Source organism: Eptatretus burgeri, chromosome 1 (genome assembly GCF_056783735.1).
Source record: "Eptatretus burgeri isolate ZD-2024b chromosome 1, Ebu_testis_v1, whole genome shotgun sequence".
Lineage (NCBI taxonomy): Eukaryota > Metazoa > Chordata > Myxini > Myxiniformes > Myxinidae > Eptatretus > Eptatretus burgeri.
In genome coordinates this window covers 155,466,691-155,491,960 of record NC_140961.1, presented here as the reverse complement: position 1 = coordinate 155,491,960, position 25,270 = coordinate 155,466,691, and the positions used below count along the sequence as shown (strand labels likewise).

General features: G+C 39.5%; 1 protein-coding gene across 1 annotated transcript in view; it reads right to left on the bottom strand.

Moving 5' to 3' along the window:
* The window catches only part of LOC147035805 (uncharacterized), a 71,106-nt gene that overhangs the window by 15,291 nt on the left and 30,545 nt on the right, over positions 1-25,270 (bottom strand). Inside the window, exons 3-6 of the mRNA XM_085869600.1 lie at positions 24,832-24,919; positions 19,405-19,453; positions 14,475-14,798; positions 7,199-7,478 (exon numbers count right to left, since the gene is read on the bottom strand). Coding sequence (XP_085725726.1) covers positions 7,199-7,478; positions 14,475-14,798; positions 19,405-19,453; positions 24,832-24,919 — 741 coding nt within the window. The remainder of the gene's footprint in view (positions 1-7,198; positions 7,479-14,474; positions 14,799-19,404; positions 19,454-24,831; positions 24,920-25,270) is intronic.

Below are 25,270 nucleotides of genomic sequence, written 5' to 3'. Positions count from 1 at the left end.
ATGTATTTGAAGACAGATATTTTATTTTCAAAAAAAACAGGGGAAATGTTTAATTCGTTAATCCCTAATTTGACATTTAATCCAATGGGGAAACATAAAACTATCGTAGGCATTCATTGGTGTGGAAAGAAATGACGATGCTATTTATGGACTTGTTCAAAATGTTTTTCAGAAAATCATTGTTGACTTAAATGAGAAATTGGGACCTCTCGAGAACTCTGTTTCTCTTTCTCCCAATGTTGTGGAATTGAAAGCTCTCAACATTAACGGTTTCTCTTAAAAAAGAAGAAGTGCACTCCCTGCTGCTGTCTCATCATCAATGGGTTGGTGGCTTCTGCATTTATTACCTCATTAATTATTCTACCATCGAAATAATCACACTTCCAAGCCTCCACAGACATTAAAGGTCAGCAATATTCCTCCAACTGAATTCTCCCCAAGAAACTCAAAATTCTGGCTCAACTAGCACACATTCTTCTTCTCTTCTCCCTCTTGTAAAAACTTCTTCCTGCCGTTATTTTGACCCCACTCATTTTTTTTTGAGATAACCAAGGCTCATGGAGAGACTTCCTTCAAAGGTTTCAATCTTACAGTGTTACCAGATCACCTCACTCGTTAACCCAACCTAGGATCCCTTCAAGAATACTTCCCGATGTCTCTCTCTGTACTTACAGGATGGAATTAAACAATTTATCAAATGAGCATGTGTGGTTAAAATCATTCATCAATTGATTTCTCATCACTATTCTACGTGAAACTCTTTAAAATATTTAGATAAATAAAATGACTTTCCTTTAGTGTGTATTATTTAGATCAGTTTGCACATTGTATCAATGTGTTAATTCCAACACAGAATGAGAATAGCCTGGGATGGCATTTTAGGATTCCAATTTGAACCCCTGGCCAGGGATGGAGGGTACTAAGATTTAAATCCCACACCCCAATTGGGTTTCGATATGACATAATGTCATTGTGATTCAAGTAAAAGTACAAATAATGTGTGTCTGCTTGCAGCCTATCAACCAGCTTCTCCATGAGCCTTCTGGCATTGCTCAAACAAACAGATTATTAAAAAGTGGCTCAAATGTGGAAATATACATGATCATTAATTGGATGGGCTTACCAGTTGTGTTTGAGTATGTTCCATCACCACAGTGAATGCAGTCAAAGCAACAGAAAGGTTCCCCTTTTTGTCTCACTTTTCGTGTACTTGGTTTGCAAGGATTACTGCAGACAGACCTTGGAACCTGTTAAATAAATTCATGTTTTCTTGAACACGAGACCTTGATTTTTACTTTTCAACACGTACAAAATTATTTACGGATAAACTTACAAACCAAAATTTGCCATCAAATTCATTAAAATAAAATGTCTTCATTCATGCACACAGACATATAAATACATATCACAGACTAATGAAGAAACACTTTCCTTGTGTGTTCCATCTTTCCATAAGATCGTGTTGTTGGTAATGTGGAGTTGCTTCTCTGGAGGTCGCGATGACTTGAAATCACCAACAACTTTAAACTGCACTTGACCATTCTCATTTAATTGCCAGTTTATCAATTCATACGAGTTTCCAGATGGATCTCCATTTTCATCAAACTTCACCAAATCACCGAGGTTGTTGAGAAATTCGACATTCCTGAGATAAAACAAAAGCTAAAACTTGTGTGAATGCAATCATTGGTGAAGTGGTACACTTCATCATGCAAATAATACAGAAACCTGCATTATATATATATATATATATATATATATATATATATATATATATATATATATATATATATATATATATATATATATATATATATATACATATATATATATATATATATATATATATATATATATATATATATATATATATATATATATATATATATATATGTGATAAAGTTTCAATCAACATAAATATAATTTCGAAGAGTATTGTACACAGTCCCTCCCGATTCGATATCCAGGTGCTGCACGACATTATCAAGAGGCGCCAATGGTTGGGTACCAAAACATCCTGTCAAAGGATGCCCGGGGATGACGTGCACTGGTCGGGCGTACTCAGTTTTCACTCTGTTTATACTTGGCGGAAATTTTTTTTTGACCAAGTACTGTATGTTCGTCTGTGGCGTTTGGCTGTCTCTCTGTCAGTTTTTCTGTCTGTCTGTCTGTTTGTCACACAATTTTTGGCTACATTTTTCCAGCAATCGTTCTGAAATTGTTTGTGCGTGTTGTTGACTAGCCAAGGACAGTAACGCTTAATTGTGGTGAAGGCCCTAATCTGGAACCGGATCTGATAATTTTTTAAGTGATTCTTCACCATTAAGAGATGGGGATAAAAACTATACAAAGCACAATATTTCAAAAAGTAAATGGATGGATTCACACGAAAATTGGTGGACAGATTGGGTGTACCACACGGAGAAATCGATTCAACTCTGGTGAAGATCAGAATCTGGATCCAGATAGGAGAATTGTAATATTTTTAGAATTTATTCACTATGGAGAAATGGATCCAAAAACGATATTGCATGATATCTCAAAATGTAGTCGACAGATTCGAATTAAACTTGGTCGATATGTTGGGTGTGAGACAAGGACGAATTGATTCAATTTTGGTGCTGCTTTGAATCCGAATCCGGATACGACAATTTTTTAAGTGATTCTTCACCATTGAGAGATAAGGCCAAAATCTACGAAGAGCATGATATCTCTAAAAGTTATGGAAGACTTGTGAGAAAACTGGGTGGATGAGTTGGTTGGGTGACAAGTACAAGCCAATTCGATTTTGGTTAAGGTACGGATTCAGATCCGACCTATCAGTGGGAGACAAATTTTATACTGTTCAGCCTGGTGGAGGTATGTGCTCTTCTGAGTGCCGTTCTTTTTTGCCAAGTGTCACTCTTTGAGTGATTTTTTTATTTTCTTGTTTGTTTGTCTGGGTGATATATGGTATAAATATATACTTATAACCGCAGTCAACATATAAATAAAGACCCACCCACATTTCTCACCTATGAATGGACGGAAGAGCAAAACAGCTGTCACCTAATCAACTAAACCCAAGTGGCAAGGATTATCTAAACAATTGACCCCGTTCCCACTCCTTTAGCCAAAAAAGCTGCACAAAGCAACCCAAGAAGCCCTCCAGAAAGTAAGCACTATGCTGTTTCAAACACTCCCAGAGTTCCTCAACACCTAAAAAGACATTCACAAACATAACAATCCCAATGCTACACACCCTCTTTTGATGTTTGCACATGGTACCTGCTTGGAGCCTCATTGATATTCATTTCTGTGTGATGCATCACTGATGATTTGCCAATATGCAATGAAACCAATCTGTTAGCTGAGGGGGGTGTGTAGCATTGGTAATCTTATGTGTGTCCTATGTGTGTCCTATGTGTGAATGTCTTTATAGTTGTTGAGGAACTCTGTCAAGGGTTTGAAACAGCATAGTGTTTACCTTGCGTATGTCTTCTTGGGTTGCTTAATGCAACTTCTTCAGCTGGAGGTGTGTGGAAGCGGTCAATTGTATATTGTATGTATATATACAAAACCTCTCTCTCTCTCTCTCTCTCTCTCTCTCTCTCTCTCTCTCTCTCTCTCTCTCTCTCTCTCTCTCTCTCTCTGTCTCTCTCTGTCTCTCTCTCTCTCTCTCTCTCTCTCTCTCTCTCTCTCTCTCTCTCTCTCTGTCTCTCTCTCTCTCTCTCTCTCTCTCTCTCTCTCTCTCTCTCTCTCTCTCTCTCTCTCTCTCTCTCTCTCTCTCTCTCTCTCTCTCTCTCTCTCTCTCTCTCTCTCTCTCTGTCTCTCTCTCTCTCTCTCTCTCTCTCTCTCTGTCTCTCTCTTTCTGTCTCTCTCTCTCTCTCTGTCTCTCTCTCTCTGTCTCTCTCTCTCTCTGTCTCTCTCTCTGTCTCTCTCTCTCTCTCTGTCTGTCTGTCTGTCTGTCTCTCTCTCTCTCTCTGTCTGTCTGTCTCTCTCTCTCTCTCTCTCTCTCTCTCTCTCTCTCTCTCTCTCTCTCTCTCTCTCTCTCTCTCTCTCTCTCTCTCTCTGGGTTTCTTTGTTGCTTGTGTACAGCCACATCTTTTCAGTCACAAACTCGCGGTACAAATCAAACTTTGTTTGGGAGGGGGGGGATTACATAGGCTTTGTGGCCATGGCCTCATGTGGTGGTGTGGAGGGTCTGGGAGAGAGGGGTTGGCCGGGTGGGGGGGTGGAGTTTAAATTATCTGTGTAAATGTGAACCATATAGTGCGACCTGGTGGTGATGGCAGAGGGTATTACAATTTACTTTTTTACCTCGGCAACACTGAAGTTAAAGAACTCTGTGCACAGCTAAATTTGACCTTTCAACTTCTCCCCTCACCCCCACCTCAAAACGGAGGGGCCTGTCACAGCCTGTCATCATGTGTGATACATTTCAAGCAGGAAGGAAATCAGGATGAATTGGGGAAAAAAGTGGGTGGGGGTGTGGGCTTTGAGGATGGGGATGGAGAGGGGTGAGGGGTTGGAGATGTTAAAGCACTCTCCACCTGGGTAAATTTGTCTTCCTTTCCTTCTCCTCATCCAAAATTTTAGTCAAACAGGATGACTAATTGGTCCATCAGAGAAGCGATGGGTAGGCTCTGCTAATAATTTTACATATTTTTTTCTGTGCATGATCCTCCTTGTATGCTCTTTTAGCTTGATTACAAATAATTCCGTATAATAAATATACAAATATTTCATTCAAGGTTTGAGGGAAAAGCTTTCTACCGTTTGCCTAATTATCTCATTAGCACGACAATCAGTTGTGTAAATGATTTCTAAATTCGGAGGGGGAAGGTAATCAAGCTGAATCATTCTTGACGTCATTCCATTCCACTGTCATGTATATGTGTGATTGTGCATTTAATTTCCTCCTGTGAGATTTTCCTGTTCAATCGTCATCTCGCGAAAACTACTCGTTGGTGGTTTCAGCACATTTCAGATTGGATTACTGCTTCGATTTCTTTGGCAAAGGTAAGCTTTTTCTTTTTATTCTCGTGATTTTTCAAGTTTCACAAGCTTTGCAATTTCATGGGTCTTACTGTTCATCTTACGGTTTTCCTTGACCCGACACCTGGAAAGGCATGGATTGGAAAACTTCGCTGGTGGAACAGAACGAGGTTGCCAAGGGAAACGGCGCCATTCAGTGCAAAATCTGCTCAATTATTATTATATATTTTTTAATGTTGAACTCCTATTTCGACCAATAAACACTCCAAATAATTGCTCATTTGAGGTGAGACATCTACAAACCCATTGGAGATGGGTACCCTGCAAGTATCACTATAGAATTGAAGGGTAGACAAGAAAGAATATAGTCCTTTCGTATCTGTAGTTCTTCTCTTCCTCTTCCCTTTTTTAAGGGCTGAGGTCCAATGGCACTAAGCTTCTGCCCTGCCTTGAACACGACACTCCACGTCCCTCTGTCCTCAGTCAACCTCCGTACTCGCATCTCTACAGCAAAAACAAAAACTTTTTGTGGAATAGCAATCTCACCTGCCACGGCTCGAAGCTTGAAATATCCCCGCAAGTCACATTTAAAAAAATGCCTTTCATTTGCATACAGTAATGGAGATTATGCACAGCCTTTGCAATTGCATACACAGCCATGTACGTGTTGTAACTGACTCGAAGACGAGATACATCAGTCAGCAACGTGTCGGCTGTCTCCAAATTTTCTCTCCCTGTGCATAATTGTGAAGTTTCATTTGGAATCCATGTGCAACCAAATGTCTGCTCCCAAAATTCTAACAAAAATATGTTCATGGATACCATTTTCTTCCCAAACATTGGCTTATTCTGGATTTTGGTAAGAAACATGAGTGAAGCAGTTGATTCACGATTCATTATTATGGAAAAACGTTGGGAAAGGGCTAACCTTTTGTTTATTTTTTTTTCTGTTAAATTTTGGTGATTTATCTGCTCAGTTGATTCAGATTGTAAAGAACATGTTGATAAGGAAGTTTTTTTCAATAAATCAACACAAATTGTTTCGTTTTTCATCAATTCATTGGAAACACCATTCGTCCTCAAAAATGTTGTTAATTTTTTGCAATAAAAATCCTTCACATCCAGATGAATTAAACAATTTTTAGTGCATATATCATCATGACTTGAAGAAAGTTCAGGCAATTTGACTATACTGCTTGTAATTTTATTCACATCCAGAAGACCTGGTTGCAAATTAATGAGGAAGTCATAGAAACCTGGAATGTATCCCCAGCTTAAAGCAAACCCAATTGTGCCTTCAAACATATTGATGGAATTCTTGGCTGAAATGGCGGTGGAATCGATCCAACTTTCAGTTGCAATCCATTGTTTTTTTGTGATATTTCTTCGTAACATTTCTTTTATGAGTGGCATAAAATCTATTTCAGAAGTAAAGGCCAAGATGACTTTTGCGTTAGTCTTTGCCATCTTCTCTCCTGATTGATCAAAATGGGAACATTTTTAGATCAGAATATAATTACAGTCAATCCACTTGATGCAGTCAATGTCATATGCATTGTACATCATTTTTATTATTTAATTCAGCGAGACCAAAAAAAAAAAATTAAATTTTTATCCACTCACATCTTTGCTATTCATCCGCTATGTAAATGTATGAAATGCATGAACTTTTTTTTACCCTAAGAGTTGAGAGATTTCTCCTCAAATGATGCAATTATAAGTAACTCAAATTTGAATTTACTTTTCTCTGATAAAATAATGAGAGTATTTTTCCTGATGATAACAATATATCAGGTAAATTCAGTGGGATCATGTACGGATTTACCAAGATGTTTTATTTCAATTGCATCCACATTCATGGACACAACTTCTTGAAAAGCAAAACACAATCCATAATCCTCTGATTCAGAAATAAATTGTGCAACACCTTCTCTTCCATATTCCTCATTATTCTCAATTGTACCGATATAAACCCAGCCAAAGTGTCGAACCATTCTTGCAATGGCGAATGACTGGAATGTATCACTTGGCATGGTTCGCAAAAATGACGGAAATTGTTTTTTGTCACTCAAGCACCGACATGAGGCTAAGTAACTTATCTGAAGCAAAACATTGCATTGGATGAATCTAAGTTCCGAAAACTCCACAATTCTGTTAAATAAAAGGTAAATCAAAATTAACACAGAATTGAAGAATTATCTTTTAACAAATAAAATCTTACTTGTGGAATTAAAAAGAGAGCAAAGAAACGAGCAATTGTCAATGAATGTTTTGAGCCAGACTCTCCAACCACAGCATGAATTGGACAATCTTCTTTCAAAATTTTACTGAATTTCTGCCCGAGGAAGCTGAGTGCAGCAGTTAGGGTCTTATGCATGTTAAAGCAAGAGTCGTATATCATGTATCCAAGTGATATATTTGGAAGAATGGAGGAGTTCTGATTTATTTCCTCAACTGCATAAATCATTGTCAAAACACTGCGAAAAATATAGGTGTTGAATCTGTGAGAGAAAATAATGTTCTTCACAATGACAAGACAAATCGAAAGTTTATTTCCTAAAACAATCAATCATTTAAACATTATATTTCACTTTGCATTTTCTATACTACAAAACAAGCTGTGCATGCATCCATGTTCCATCCATTGGTTGGACATTTTGCTTGACTGCATCCACAATTTCTATATGAAGGTCACCTTATTTCTTTACTCCATATTGGTCTGAGGTTACCCAGGCCTCTTCGAAGGCTCGCACAGTCTGACTCTCTCAAAGCTTTATCTTAACTTTGTTTCGATATCTATTTTCATTTTTCATAGTCGCTAATATGGTTTTAAGACTCAGTTGCAAAAGATGTGTAAAAAATCGAAAAAAATGATGTTTTGAGACAAAAATGTATTTTTAGTGAAAATACATCAATTTTAAATCTCAACGTAGAAATGCAAAGTCCATTCAGACTCCATCACGATTTTATCTTAACTCTAATTCGATATGTGTAATTTTAATTTCCAGAGTCGCAAAGATGGTTTAAAATTTGGATGCAAAAAATGGGAAGAAAATCGAATAAGAGCTGTTTCTGGTCGGGCACGATGCTGAGAGGGGGAGAGGGGGAGAGGAAAGAGTGGGCGGGAAGGGGGAGTCAGTGGTAGGGAGTGAGTAGTGGGAATAATCAGGTGGGGGAGGGGGGAGAAATGGGAGAAAAGAGTGGAAGGGGGTGGAGAATAGTGTGGATGGGGAATGGGAGAGGAGAGAGGGAGGGGGAAGTTGGTCAAGCCTTTGGAAACATATGTGTGAAATTTCCTCTCGTTTTTCCAGCCGTTCTGCAGGAGAATATTTTTAAAGGATTTCGGTTAAATCCATTAACGCTGCCAAACCACGTTATAGATTATGTCATAAGTTTTTTTTTCTATTGACCAATTTATCACAAGATGGCCCTCAATTTTCGTAATGATTGGATGTAGCGTTTCACTAATGCAATCATGATGTCATGACGAAGGCACCTTTGACATCCGAAAACTAGAGCACGATATTGATCTGGTGGTATTAGCTCTCTGATGGTTTATGCATGAAACCTCTGTAGCAGAGGAGTGCTGTGCTGTTGCTGCTGCTGGAAGATTTGACAATTTTACAAATTTTAGCCTCTTATTGACCTTTTTGCCAATGCTGATATCAAAAATAATTTGTGATTGAATTCAGTGAGCTGATATGCAAATCCCATTCAAATTTGAGGTCAATCAAATGAAAATTAACAATTTTAGAAAATTCGGCCAATGTTGATCTGAAAAATAATTGGTAGTTGAATTCAGTGACTAAATTTGCAAATCCTCTTCAAATTTCAAGTCAATCAGATGACAACTGACAATTATATAAATTCCTTCTGTGTTGATCTTTTGGTCGATGTTGACCTCAAAATTAGTTGGTGGTTGAATTCCTTGACCTGATATGCAAATACTGTCAAATTTCGAGTCAATCAGATGAAAATTGAGGATTTCAGAAATTTTGCCTCTGTTGACCTTTTGCCTTATGGTGACCGCAAAAATAGTTGGTGGTTGAATTCATTGAGGTGATATGAAAATGCTGTTCAAATTTCAACTCAATCAGATAAAAAATAATAGTTTTAAAAATTATGACCTGCATTGACCAAAAATAGTAAGTTGGTGGTTGAAGTCAATGAACTGAAATGCAAATGCTCTTTACATTTCTGATCAATCAGATGAATATTGAGGATTATAGAAAATTGGCCTGTGGTGACCATTGGCCTTTGATGAGCTCTGCCCTATGTTGACCTCAAAAGGATGACTGCTCGAGCACATGTTCATCTGACATTGTGGGAAAGTTTCAATTTCCTCCGCTCAACGGTTTATGATGTATGCTTTAACAAAATGCAGACAAATACAACATATTGTTGCAGTGTGGAAATTCGCAAACCACCATTCAGGGCTGGTAGGTGAGATATCTTGATAGGTACATGTGTAGTTAGCCCAAACCCGTTGTATAAAGGGAATTTATGTGATTCATCCGGGCTGCGATGCTTTGAGTTAGGCATTTTTTCTGTTCTATCTTTATTTTGAACCAACCACGTCTCAACCGTCATCACACAACAACCACCACGCCAGCCATCATCACCAACTGCAACCACGCTCCAACCCTCGGACAACAACAACAACAGCAACGCCAACAGCAACGACCTTCACCTTCACAACTCGCTCCCACATCATCGCATCACCGCCATTCCCAAACGGCACCATAACCATCAAGCCACCACCGAAAACCCTCCACCACCTTCACCTCTCTCCTTCTACGGCCATTCCCGCACCACCTGTGAACACTGGGTGTCGGGCTGTCTCGGGCCCGTTCGGCGATTGGTGCCGAACGCACCGAGCCGCGAGCGCAAATAGCGGCCTTTCTGAGGGAAAGTTCTGATCAAGAACGCTACATGCCCACTTTTCCTCCGTCCAATTAGCAAGCGCAGGGCGGCTTGGCCCCGCCTCCAGTCGCGTCTGTGTGAAATCGATATATGCAAATTCTATGATCAGGGGAGATTCACGCCCTCTTTCCTCCGACCAATGGGCAAGCGTGGCTCCGTCCCCGAGGTCATCCTGATCCGAATATTTGCATATTAGCTGCTCCTGCCAGCCGATAAGAAGGCGAGCGCGAGGCGAATGAAGTCAGTCGAGTCGGGTGGCGAAGTCATCGGTGTGGCAGAGAATTGGGTTCTGCAGTCGGCTGAGGAGAGTGTCATTGAGTTGGGTTCTGCAGTCGGCTGAGGAGAGTGTCATCGAGTTGGGTTCTGCAGTCGGCTGAGGAGAGTGTCGTAGAGTTGGGTTCTGCAGTCGGCTGAGGAGAGTGTCATAGAGTTGGGTTCTGGAGTCGGCTGAGAAGAGTTGCGGGAAGAGGCAAAGGAGCTCGGGTCCGAGGCGAGAAGGACGGTGGTCGGCGACGAGGTCGCGGTGTGGGATCGCTCGTCAAGGGACCCAAGCCAGCCAGCCATTCTCCTCCCCCAGGGCATCAACAATTCCCCCTTTCCCCCAGGCTGAGATAGTGCAAAAAGGGGGCACCTTTCCCACCCCACTCCAAACGTCGTGCCAACGAAACCCGCCAAGGAGCACGGAGTCGGGGCACAGCCGCTCGGCCACATCTGTGGCTCGCCCGCCAATGCGTCATGAGGACGCGGGTATGACCCCCCCCCCCCACAGTCTCGCGGACCTGGCCGCTCCTCCAGATCATGCGCACATTTGGCCTATAGGCCTGTCTTCCCCCTTATCTATGAGGGTGGCTTCTTTCCTTTGCTTTTGTGTAAATGTGTGTTGGCGCTGTCTGCGAAGTAGAACTGCAAAAGTGTTGCCGTGTGTGTGCGTAATTGGTATCAACTCTGGGTCATTGTTGCTTTTGTTTTGGTTGCTATATGTGCATTTTAACTGTATGGCTGTATATATGTGCTTTCCGTGTGCCGGGAAATAAATGTCTTTTGTGTGAACTGTTTTCCCGTTTCGCTTCATCTTTTCTTTATTGACCCTCCATCCTGCTTCACGTAAAGGGTTCGTAGTGGGCTTAATACGCCCAGTAATTAATCGGAACCGTCGAGGCCGACGATAACACCACTCGGTTATCACTGTAGCACAGAACGGATCGCTTAAGCGGTTCGTGTCCGGAGTCGGCCTGTGGCGTGGTACGATCGCCCGGTCGACCATCGGCGCAGGTACTTAGGTAGATCGAATTTGGCGAGCAACCCTATCCTGCGAGGGTGGGCAATTGGCACAGTTGTGGTGGGGTTAAACCCCACCCATGACTAGCTCCCGGCGTTGTTACGAGAGGGTCATGAATGAATTGTCCATCCGGTGGGCGACGTGCCGCGATCCGAGTTACGTGGTCGTCCTCACGCCGGCGGGCGCGAATTCGCAACAATATGTACAACATACGTACATACATTACCGATAACTAAACCCCACTTTTCACTTTACCAGTGCATGGTTAAAATGCCTTTGAGTGGAGCGATGTATGGGAGTAATCAATGTTGATTCATTCGGACTTTGGAGTGGACAGATGCATGGCAGAACCCATTGTGGATTTAATTATTCCACGTGGCACCCGAAGCCGAAGGCTCCAGTTCAACCACGGCTCATGGAACTAATCGAGGCAAATGTATTTCTGATGGAGCAAGTTTTTAACGCCACGAAACAGGTTAATACAGCTTTACATGGTAAGTGTAGCAAGTCACAGATCTGATCTGACCTGATAATAGGTGAATGAATACATCCATCCATCCATTCATTGGGACCACACTCTATGCAGAGCGTTGGTGCTGCCTTAACAGTCTGCTTGGCTCTGTGACACAATCCTGGACAGGTCGCCTCTCCGACATAGGATATGAATACATAATGTGCACAACAACATTAAAATGTCATTGATTATGTAAAAAAACAAGTAATATAGAGGGCAATGTTAATTATATCTCACTGCACTGGACACCATATAAACCCATATTACTTTTTAATGACATATTTTGAGAAGCAATCATGATCAATAAGTTTCTCCCAGATTAAAAAATAAAATTGACATTATCACAGAAAAAAAGAAAATAAATCATAAAGGCATATTCATTTTCACACTTTGAATTTAAATGCATGTCTGCAATAAACATCGCCTGTATTAATTCAAAAGAAACCTAATTGATTATTGTCGTTTTGTGATGAATTTGGATTACTGATATCTGATTTGCAGGAAAAATTTTTGTTTAGAAACAATATATCATGATCACGATGAGAACATCTCTTGAGAGAACGCTGACCTCTGCCAGGCTGAACAATTTTCGTTTTGTCTTTGGCGAAGTAGACTTCCTTTTTAGTCGTTTTTTTTATAATCAATCTGCTTGATTGTGGGCATTAATAAGAATTGTAGTCTCAGATAATCGCTGCATGTGTTTTTTATGACAAAATATTAATATAAAAGCGCTCTCTGGGTTTTATTAGAACTTTTCCCCTGTCACGATAAATCTGTAAAATTCTTCACATTACTCCAGCCTGCACAGCTGAGGTTAGATGTGGGTCATTATGACCTGACTCCCCTCCATCCTGTCCAGTTTATTTGTGAGAAGGTTTGCACATACCATCCTGCATGCTGTGCACTGGCATCACAATACCCCCCCCCGCCTCCCCCCACCTTCTCCTGGGTTCTATATTTAGGTAAATTCCTGTAAGCACCAATTAGAGAAGACCATTGCATGAATGTTTCATCAATGATCCTTCGTTCCATAATTACGTATTAAAGATTATCTGTTGATGTAGTTTGCCTCGAGCAGACAATTGAGTTATGAGAGTTCCACAACAACTTGGTGCCATGACGCGAATGTGCTGATCCCTGAGGGCACAGCCGATGGTCAGGGGAGACGGCAAACACCTTGTGGCAAACAAACTAAAGGTAAGAGGAAAATCCTCTGGGAGATCGGTGTTCGCCCTCATTCCTGGTCAGAGGCTTGCCTTTCAAAATGGGTAATGTACTTGACCAATGAGGGAAGTACACAAAGGGGAATCTTTACTGATAGGCCAAATAAAATTAAGCAGTTTGAGGCGACTTAAGATTACAGGATTTATCCTGGGCATTCAAATGTTTTAAATAGAGGTTGGAAACCTCTTAAGGAGAGTTAAAGGCTATGCCGTGCTAACAGGGGTTGGAATCCCTGAAGGGGGAGGGGGTCAGCCCCCCCCCAAGAGGGTTGGAGGACCTGCTCGTTAAGAAAGAGAGGGCTGAACGGGCCCTGCTCGTTAAGAGGATCGACTTAATTATTGTGTATTAGGAATGTTGATTGAGTTGATTATTGTATCTTGTTGTTTCATTTTTGTGCTGGCCAGCAGTTTGCTTGTCGTGAAATTGTTGGGTGGTCGCTGGACTACCCTTAGTCTTAGGTTTTACGTCTGTCTGTATGTCTGTTGGATGGTCGCTAGACTACCCTTATTCTCAGGTTTTCCATCTGTCTGTATGTCTGTCTGTTTGTTTGTATGTAATGGACAGCTTTGGAGGCCAGAGGAGTCAACTGATTTTGATGAAACTTGACTGGTAGGTTCATACCCGGATCTAGTTTTATGCATTTGAGCACGGTTTCTATGGACGCCACCATTGCCAAGCAACGGGACTTTGAATTTTTTGAAAAAAATTCGAAAAATACATACATATTTTTTTCGAAAATAAAAAAATCAGCTTCCACGCTTTTATGCGCACTATAATCAAAGTCTTTGTCAAAAATTTTGGGTATGCAGGAAGAAAGGGAGTTTATTTTTTCTTTTCTTTTTTCTTTTGAATTTAAGGCAAAAAACAGTGTTTATTTGAGTGGGATTGGGGTGGGGGTATTGGGAAAGTGGGGAAAATAGGAATTGAAGGTAATAGGTGGAGATTACAAATAAATACGATCGTACACTTGGAGAGGAAGGTTGCGAAGGCCTCAAGGAACCCGGTAAGACAAGCTCGACAAAAACTCACAAAATAGCATGATTTTTGAAACAAAACCGAACTAGGAACACACAGAAAGAAGTAGGTGAGAAAATAATCAGTTAAAACGGGACAAATAACGACCGGAAACTGCACTTTGAGAAAGTCGACAGAGACCCCTGAGTCGGCAGAGAATCTGCCGTTGCTGCAAACCCAGAACCAGAATCGGAAGGTTTATTTGAATGTACCTTTTCTAACATTTATCTGAATGTACATTTCAGAACATTTAATCTCAAAACATAAAGTAATTTTTATCCCTGAGGTTCTGTAAAAAAGGGTTTTGAAAATGTGAAAGAATTATGAAAAATTTATGGTGGGAAAAAATAGCTAAACCATCCATTAATAAAGCTAATCTCTTCATTTCACTCGGAATATTCACAAAGTATTGAAAAAGAAAGAAGTCAAAATATAATTGAATTGTTCGATTCACTTTGTGAATACATTGGACAAATATGTCATTTCATTGGATCTGCTTTTCGGAGATTGTTTTTAAGATCAAGGAGATTCAAGAATACTCACTCAACACAGACGGCAGGTTGAGGTCCGAACTTTGGATTCATGGGAGCAACCTTTGCTCTCCTGTGTAAAGGAAACAAACCACCGAGCATTAGCTGACCAGGTAGAAATATTCCACTGGACATGTGAACAATGTTTATATCACATGCACTGCAAAAAAACATCCTGGAATGTGTAGGAAACAGAAATATGAAACACAGAAACAACAATGAAGTTGGAATCCAGGAAAACATGTTTAAAAGCTGTAACGCCTGAAGAGGAACACTTTCACTTCTCTCAAGTCTATTAATCCAATCCATGAGAAGACATAAAAACATCAAAATGAAACTCCAATGTGAGAAACAGAAACGCAATGCTCTGAGTGTTGCTGAGCTAAGAAATATCTCTCTGTACAGGAAAATAAATACTCCACAGACTTTTTTCAAAAACACATGAGCCAAATGGGGGATTAATTTGGGAATGATCAAAGGTGTTATTAAATTGAAAAATTATGAATTGCTGATAATTATCAATATATGTTAATGAAATGTGCTTTTCCTCGTTATGCAAAACAAATGTTCAATCCAATTAGGAATAGTTTATGTTGAGCATTAAAGAAATGTCTTTTTGAATTCAGCCACCTGGGCTGATTCCGTAAAATGTGAAAAAGTTAAAGTAAACATGCTATATGTCTGAGAATGTGCATCTCCATCAATTGTTGGTAAAGCTGAGGTCAACTGTGATGATGGATTCCGTGACTTCGCTCATAAATAGAAGTTAAGAGGCCTGTAGTTAACAGCATCAGTTTTTGGACTCGAACTTTTACCTCACAAGAAGAGAGAGTATTACATTTGGGACGTTTTTATCTGATTGCGACTTGTGAAAATATATGATTTTTCAAGTTGGTTGTGTTTGTTATTCAGTCTGTCTGTTTGCCTATTTTTACTTGGCAAATTTTGTTTTATTTTTTTTGACAAGTATGTTGATCACCTCCGTTTCTGTTTTGTCTCCGCTTGGCTCGGCTTGGCACAGTACGGACAGGCTCGGCTTGGTATGTTTGTTTGTTTTTCTGTCCGCTCACCTCCAGCCAAAACCGCTCAACCATCTGTTCTGAAATTTTGGGAGATTAATGTCACTGACCCTGCGACCATCGCGCATTTTAGTTTTGTAAAATTCTGTCGACCAAAAAGGTCTAAATATGCCAAATGGCCAATTTGAGACAAATTTCCTAAAATCCTCACATTTTATCCTGTTGACTTAAATTTGAACAGGACTTGTGTGTCAGGTTATTTTAATTCAACCACCTATTAATTTTGAGGTTATCATAGGTCAAAAGGTCAACATAGGCCAGATGCCTAAAATCCTCAATTTTAATCCAATAAACTTGATATTTGAAGAGCATTTGCATATCATCTTACTGATTTCAACCACCAAGTCATTTTGAGGTGAACTTTGGCCAAAAGTTCAATACAGGCCAGATGTCTAAAATCTTCAATATTTATCCAATTAACTTTAAATATGAAGAACATTTGCATTTCTGGTCGATAAATTCAACCACCTATTAATTTTGAGATCAACATAGGCCAAAAGGTTAATTTTGGCCGAATTGGGCCAAATTTTCTAAAATCCTCAATTTTCCTCCGATTGACTTGAAATTTGAAAATCATTTACACATCTGGTCATTGAATTCAACCACCGATTATTTTTGAGGTCAACATCGACCAAAAGGTCAAAATAGAACGATTTTCTAAAATCCTCAATTTTAAACTGATTGACTTGTTTTTTGAAAAGGATTTACATATCATGTCACTGAATTCAAACACATATTATGATTGAGGTAAGCATAGACCAGAAGGTCAACACAGGCCATATTTCTAAAATCCTCAATTCTAATCCAATTAAATTAAAATTAGAAAAGCATTTGCATACCAGGTCTCTCAATTCAACCACCGATTAATTTTGAGATTTACATATGCCAAAAGGCCAATTTGGGCTGAATAGGGCCACATTTTCTAATGTTCTCAATTTAAATCTGAATGACTTGAAATTTGAAAAGCATTTACACATCAAGTCACTGAAATAAACCACCCATTATTTTTGAGGTAAACATCGACCAAAAAGTCACTATAGGCCAGATGCTTAAAATCCTCAATTTAATCCAATTAACTTGAAATTTTAAGAGCATTTTCATATCAGATCAGATTACTGAATTGAACCACTTATTATTTTTGAGGTTAACATAAAAGGTCAACAAAGGCAAAATGCTCAAAATCTTCAATTTTAATTCAATTAACATGAAATTTAAAAATAATTTAAATATCATGTCACTGAATTCAAACACCTATTATTATTGAGGTCAACATAGACCAAAAGGTCTACATCGGCCAAATTTCTAAAATTCTCAATTCTAATCCAATTCACTTGAAATTTTAAGAGCATTTGCATATCTTATCAAAGAATTCAACCACCTAATAATTTTGATGTAAACAAAGGACAAAAGGTAAAAATAGAGCAAAAGGCCAATTTGAGCCAAGTTTTCGAAAAATCCTCAATTTTCATGTGATTGATGTGAAACTTGAAAATAATTTACTTATCAGGTTAACGCATTCAAGCACTTTTTAATTTTGAGCTGAACATTGGTGAAAAGGTCAAAATAGGCCAAAAGATTATGTTTTGGTTCCAGCCCATCAGTGGGATACAAAATGTGAACTGTTCCACCTGGCAGAGGTATGCGCTCTACCAAGTGCCATTCTACTTTGTGCGCTGTTTAGTCAAGTGTCGCTCAATGAGTGATTTTTCATCTTTATTTTTATGGCCTACAGGTCTCAATTTTAAACTGATCTTCAGAAAACTTCACCACATGGTAGTGATTGTTATAAGCAGTTTTTCAGGTTATAACTTCAACATATGCCAAAGGTCAACAAACTTATCACATTTCTAAAATCCTCAATTTTCATTCGAATTACGAGAAATTTTGAAGAGGATATATATTTCAGGTCACTAAATTTAACCACCAATTATTTTGAAGTCCTCAGAGGCTAACAGGTCAACATAGGCCGGTTTTCTAAAATTATCAATTTTCATTCAATTGACTTGAAATTTGAAGAGCTGCACATTTGAACACTGAATTTAACCAACGATTATTTTTCAAGAATAAATTGTGGACAATGCTGGATCATGATGTTTGATGAGGTCAGTAGTAATAATTCATATGTTGTGGCTCTCGATGTATCGAGATGTTGTGCTTCCGCTTCCAATAGTACTGCTGACACTGAATGATGAATTCTGAACATGACTGGACTCCACAATATGAGATCTTTGAGGTGACTTGCACCGTGTGTGAGGCCTCTACCACTGGCCACACACAAGGTGGAAACCCCTAACGACTGGATCAAGCCTCATGCTATGGTAAGCTATTGGTCACTTTTTCGCTCAATGTTGTTGTGTTAACACAGATTGTGCAAATCCTCCCGTTTCAATGAATAGAGATAAAAGGTTTTGTTATAATGTGGGAGTCCGAGTGTGGGCACTGAATCCAATGCAAGTTTTAACGCTACAAAAGCCGTGTCTGCTTATTCTGTCCACTGTATTTGATTTGGACTGCTTTGTGAGCTCATGTCCAATAAGGTAATCAACAGTATCGAGTAATCAACAATGGTATAACCTCCAGCTCCCAAAAACGACTTCATCTGCTTAATGGTTGCAGGCATTGAGAGCGATCATTCAGCTTTTATTGGTTCTGCTGATCAAAATCGTGTGTTTCTTCTTAAATGTGTCCCAAATACTTTACTTCTTCATCACAGAATGGAAGCTTGTCTTTTGTCGCCTTATACCCTTTGTCTGCCAACGCCATTAACAGCACAAACATGTTCTGCTCACATGCCTCTTTTGTAGGAGAACAGATTAAAAGATCATTGACATACTGCCCCAACACTGAGCCCCACGGGAATGTAACATCGTTCCAATTATCATGCAACGCTCATGAAAGTAACGTAGGTCTCTCCATGTATCCTTATTGGGGGACCGTCCACATGTACTGTTTCCTTTTATATGTGAATGCAAATAAGTATTGTGACTCCTCTTGTACTGCTATCGAAAAAAACCGCACTGCAGAAATCGATGATGCTGCAGAAGTTTTTCGCTCAGAATGCTAGAAAGTACAGTAACTGGATTTGGAACGATGAGATAACCAGGTTTTACACACTCGTTTACTGTTCGCAAGTCCTGCACAAAGTGCTGCATATTTTTTCCAGATTTTTTTTTTCTGGCAGAATTGGTGCGCTACATGGGCTTACAGTAGGAACTATAGTTCCTTGTTCCAACACCGATTTCATTACTGGTGCTATCCCGGTAAAGGGCCTCCTGTTATCAGGCATATTGTGGTTCCCGTGGTAAAGGTTTAGACTTGTCCACTTGGATTTTAACTGGTTTTATGTTTTTTTATTCATCCGACATCATTTAGATCTGTTGTCCACAGAGAAGGAGGTACCTGGTCAACTGGACTAGGTGTGGCTTCAGCTGCCTCAGAAGGTGACGTTTTATCCACTGTAAAAGTGGAGGGAGTTATTTTTTTCTCATCACTCCCAACAAAAGTGATTAATTAATCCAATTAACTTGAAATTTGAAGAGCATTTTCATATCAGATCAGATCACTGAATTGAACCACTTATTGTTTTTGAGGTTAACATAAAGGTCACCCCCCCCTGCACATTAAACATGCTCCTTGAAAGCTCCGCATAAATTAGCTTTCCATAAATTCTTTTCCACTATTTTCCTTCAAATATGTGATCATTTGGCCGAAATATTTTTCTTGGCATTCTGTGGCATTAGAATGGTAACATTTGGGTTTGTCATTTCAAGCTGTTTCCACAATTCTTGTTGTTTTGCTGTTTAACATACTTCCACAACTATACCCTCTTGCCCTATCCGCATTGTCAGTAAGTGCATATTATACCTTGTTTGCAGATGTGGAACAACCTCTTCTGCATATTCTTTGTCATCACCTGTGGAATCATAACATGCTCTACAGAGGAATATACCTGGTGTTGGCTTTATGGTTTGGGTGGCAGGCTTGGAATCCTCGGGTCCTCAGTTCAAATCCCGCTCAGCTGTTGAATTTATACCAGGTGGGGTTAACTCGGCCTGTCATCCTTCCGAGGTTGGCAAAATGAGTGCAGGCATACTGGTATACTGTGTTGGGGTGTCGACTTGTCCAGGATTGTGCCCAATAGCTAAGGAGATTGCTTAGGCAGCACCAACTCTCGACACAGAGTATGGAATGGATGGATGGATGTTCAGTGGAGATCAAATTTCCATCCGGTGATATCAATCTCATGGTAAGTAACCCATTCTTTCACTTCGGGCACTGCACTCATTAGGCTCATGAATCTCTCACTCATGGACACAGACACTGTCTTGTCATCAAGTCTCCAACAATGTACCATAGATTCAATGGTCATTTGCAACAAACATTTACAGACTCATGCGATTCTTGTGGCATTTCCAAATACACTCTGTCTGTAGTGCATTTCAAAGTGCAAGTTAATTTTTATAGCAAATCTCTTCCTAGTCGATTTACTGGAGAGTTAGTTGCTAATAGAAAAGAGTGTTGTTCTGTCAACAGTCCCACTTGCACCTGCAATCTTTCTGTCAGTGGGGTCACCATTGTTACTCCCAACACACTCGCTGCATATACATGTGCTTGCAATAATGGGACATCTGGAAAATCGTCTTGTCATAACGTGGAGCATGTAGCTCTTGTGCCAATTAAAAAGGAAACCTCTGGTCACCGACTCTTGGATTTAATTTTGGCGCTTCTTCTGGGGACTCTGTTACTAATGGTAATACGAATATTCCCTTCTCTCGCATAGTCCTAATCGGTTTGGTGGACAGAATGGTGTTTCCTTCTGTGTCTTATACTGAGATTGCCAATCTTGGGTTGCACCTTGTTGCTTTCGATACTGTGGGCAATATCTTCTCCAATGATCCAGTTCTCTGCATTTAGAGCATATTTGGTCATTCAACTGTCATGTCAAAGGTAATGAGTCCCCAATTCGGTCTCTACCTTGGTTGCACCTCTGATTTCCCTTGGTTTAATAAGGAATTATTTTCTTTTGATCCATAATCAATGCATTAGTATACAATTGCATTAATATTGTTGTGGCCTCCATGCCTTTTTCCTCCACCTGCTGTGAAGAGTAAACAGCTTTGTCAACAATTTCATTCATTGGTTTCATCTCCCAACAAATGCAGTGCGTTTTTACTCCTGTCTAGAGCTTTGACAATTTTCCATTCAGAAAAGCATGCATCAATGGCACATCCATTGCATTTCCAGTCATTCGTGAATGAAATTCAAAATCCTCTCACAATCACTCCAAATAAGCCCGGGGACCTTCGCCAAGTTTTTGCTTACAGTTGTGCACTTTATTTATCACAATCTGTATGGAGTGTCAATGCTTGGATGGCTTGTCCAAGGGCATTTATCCATTGCTTTATCCCTGTAGCTCCGCCATGCCATTCAGATCTTCAATTCCACCACCCAATGATGTACATCCTGATGTTGCTTTCAAGGCCCGCAGTACCTCTGCAGGAATTGCCACGATTAAAGAATAAATTCAAATCCCTTAAAGTTGTCCGATGACATTCCACAATCATTAATAGTTCTTCCCAAGATCGTGCAGGATTTTTTCTTATTGACGGCATCTCTTTTGCCAATGCTTTTACTTCAGCAAACGTCCATCGTCTATGCATGTAAACTTGCATATTTTGATCTCCGGGAAATGCTCTTATTGGGGCATTCATAATGGAATTATTTTGTTCACTTCTTTGCTCCCTTTCAGAAGGAAGTGGTGGAACCAGCTGTGACTCATTTATTCTGGATCTTGTGCTTGCTGCAGGCGGCTGAAATGTAGACAGCTGGGAATGTTTAACACCCATTCCCCTTCCCGTAGCCTCAGCTCCCTGAGCCCCATCACTCGGCGCCTCAGCTAAGTATTCAGGTGGTAGGTCTCGGTGTTCCAAATTTCTCCTTACTGATCGCCTGTAGTTTAGAGGGGTTTTTTTCCAAATTCATTATCCCCTCCTCAACTATCTGAGGATACATTTAGCTTGCAGTGGGGGTGATGCCTTTGCCATTTTAAGGGGTATCTGATTGTTACATTTTTAAAATTTATCCTGTACTTCTTCCAGGCTATGTTTTAAGCCTGCTAATTTTAATTTTTCCCCCCGATCCCTGCTTTCTGAGTTCCACATCATAAATACTTTCCATTCTCCCTTTTTTTTCTCCCTTTTTTTCTCCCTTTATTCCTATTTATTTTTAATGTTGTCAATCCTGCTTTTTCAAAGGTTTCTTCTCCTGGAAACCTTTTTCTATTCCCCTCCATCCACTTGGACCACTTATCATCATCACATATTGATTCTGCCCCATAATTTTCAAAAACACCAAATTAATGTACCTTTTGAGGTGAAATTTTATTGGTTACCTTCCCAAGGCAGTTCCCCATCTTCACAAACTTAGAGAGAGGAATTTTTTTTCCAAATTCCCCCAAAAACCCCACTTAGGACACTTTGCAGTTCAAATACAACTTATACAGAAATGGACAGGATACAAATCATCATAAAAGAGCTCTTAGACAAAACAATACACAGTTTTCTCAGTTCCAACCTCAATCCCAAGCTGGAAACAAAAATCCAACTCAAAAGAACAACACTATTTTAAACTTCCAACCTTTGTTGAACACCAACATTCCCTCACCTGTTAGACAACAACCTATCCTCACCTTCCCACGGTCTGTTGGAAAAACACCACTATTCAGGCATATACCGAAAGTGCCAATGTAGCCAATGAACAATATTATAATGGGCCTTTTAGTCTGATCAGGACTCTCGGGACTCCGACCCTTTTAAACAATACTTATATTCTCCAGCCGAAACAAAAACCATTGAACAGAAAGAACTCAATTCTAAAAATGCCCAAATTCTTTTTCGAAGCATGTTATCATTTTTAAACAAAGAATGAGGTGCACAGCGAGCTTGCAGCACACACGCACCCACAGATATCAAAGTATCTTACCTGATCTGATCTGTGAGCTCGTTTCTGCTGGGGAAGTAAAATAATTAATTCCAGCTGATGAAATTTGAGCATGGATATTTTGGTAATATAAAGCTCGATGGATCATAAGACTATTGCAAAGCACTGGTGTTACTGTATTAATCACCTTGAAACAAATATTTTTGACAAAGATGTGTTCTTTGTCTACAAATGATATACTCATTTCACTTTAACTTCTGCTTTTTTAAAAGGTTGAAGTATAAAATCTGTTGTAAAGTATAGGATAAAATCACTCTGCAAAGAATGGTTCACATGTGCTGATTTGAGATAAATGATTTAAATTGTCTGCAATATAATTATGCTTATCAGATAATTATGCTTATCACAATGACAAGTCACAATTCATTACATTTGCATTTGCAGCCTGTTAGTTTGTGTTGCAATGTCTGCCTGACAAGCCACAAATGAGTGGAATAGAAACTCTGCTCAAAGGTCGTAAGGTATTGTTAATTCCACATAACTGTAACATATCTGTTAAGAACTTAGGGGCATTGATGAGTAAATTGTTTGCTTTTCTCATTCTTGAGAAAGTGCTCTCCTGCATCCACTAGTAAATGCTGAACAGCATCACTGTACCATAAAAAGTGAACATTTTAAACCAGATGAATTTGAAAACATATGACAATAATAATAACGAATGTATAATCCCCATGTTGGCCCAAGCACATCTGGACCTGGAGAAAGATCTTGTTATTAGTCCATTCTGAGCTAAAGGAAATATATACCCACTGTTATGTTTGTTACTCTAAAATATAATAAATGATTACATACTGAAGGTTGTTATATAAATAAATAGTTATAGTATGTTAGTTAACTGTGTAACAATATAATCTTATATTTTCCACTTGGTTGTCAAATTGAGGGGAATTATTTTGGAGACGCCAGAGTGTCTGGTCCGCAGAAGCATTATTCTCATTAACTCTGGCCTCCCATTCAATTGCAAAATTATACAAACACCAACTCTGTCTTCCCATTGTCCTTCTATCAACAGGAGTCTCATTGAACTTCAAAGGTAATTTGACCTCTAATTGATATGCAAAAGCTGAGCAAACCAGATGCCCCATTTGCATGCTGAGATATTGACTTCCTATTGCTGAAAGTAAATGAAGATTTTCTGTGCATACATGCCCGACCGAAGACACACATTCTTTCACAATAAAATCTGCTTAATTATGCTCAAGATTGTTTTCTCTTTGTTCAAAGGACCTCATGTGCAAACAAAGCTTTCATGTATTTTGATTGGCCAAGTGCCCTGTGATGTTCTGAACCCCTCCCAATTTACAATTGCGTAAAAGGCCATGTATTCTGGCTCAGAGGCAGAGATCTGCTTGGTCTCTTGAAACAAGCTCTTCTTTCCACATATATGCTGAAACGCAAAAGAAACTTACCACCTTTTAAACCTTCAAATATCACCAATAACACTGCATGTAGTAAATGTGTGAACATATTTGTGGACAATAGTGTCCTCACTGTCAGACAAAACTTCACGGATAGTCACTTGAACCTTCAATGGTCACTTAATAGCACAGCTGTTGATCTGCTGTTTTGACTGTCAGTGATTAGCCAAGGGGTACGGGATGATTTTAATGAGCTGCACGTATTGTCTTGATATTGGCTTTAAAAAGGCCAGTGCAAAATGGGCATTTCAATCAACATGCCACGACTGTCAAAGGATCAACAGCAATGTGCCTTGGGCATACTGCAAGGACCATTTAGCTACCGTGAGGTGGCATGTCGCCTTGGCTGTTCACACCAGATGATATCGGCCCTGGTGGACAGAGACACCCTCCACAACTCTACAGATGACAGACCTCGATCAGGGAGGCCAAGAGTCACCACTGCAAGGCAGGACAGGCAGATGGTCCGAAGTCAGATGACTTCAGACATTGAGGAATGAGTGGGACAGAATCCAGCAGCAATCTATCCAAAGACTGGTAGGCAGAATGCACTGACGATGCACTGCCTGTATCCAAAACAATGGTGGTCAGACACGCCATTAAAAGGGGACTGACATTGCACCCTGTGCTGTTCTGTACTGCAGAACAAACTTATGAGATGGTGTATCTTGGTCAAAAACTTGACATGTCATCAATAAAATGCCAATGTTTCAATTTGCACGTGTTGGTTTGTTTTATTTTGAATTGTTACAATTTTATAACATTTCAAACAAGTGGTAAGTTTATTTTGTGTTTCAGTGTATGTGTTTTTATACAATAAACGATGGGTTAAATTATAAAGGTTTTTCTCTTTTGATGAAAATCTCCACCACACTGCCATCAGCCCATTCTGCAGTGATGTTCCTCCATGTCTTAATGCTACTGCCTGGCTCACCAATTGTAGAAGAAATTCTTAAGTACTCCTGCACATTTGAAACATTTATTTAACAAACAGAGAAATATAGAGAAAACAACACAGTCTTCCTCCAGATTCTCAAATACATGAATATTTAAGTTCATTACAGAGGATCCAGTGAGACATAGTTCTTTTTGCTGAAGCCACAGCTTGTCAATTCTTAGTTTTCCCAGGTAGAGATCATTTTCAACTTTTGTGCAGCAGTCAGCATAATTTTGTGAAGGATTGTACCATATATTTCAAACCCAGATGTGTAGATTCTCTCGCGGAACAGAATGGCGCATAGAATGAAATCAAGACTGCAGCTCTTTCGGTGCATTGATGGATTTCACATTGGTCTATGGTATGTATGTTAAAA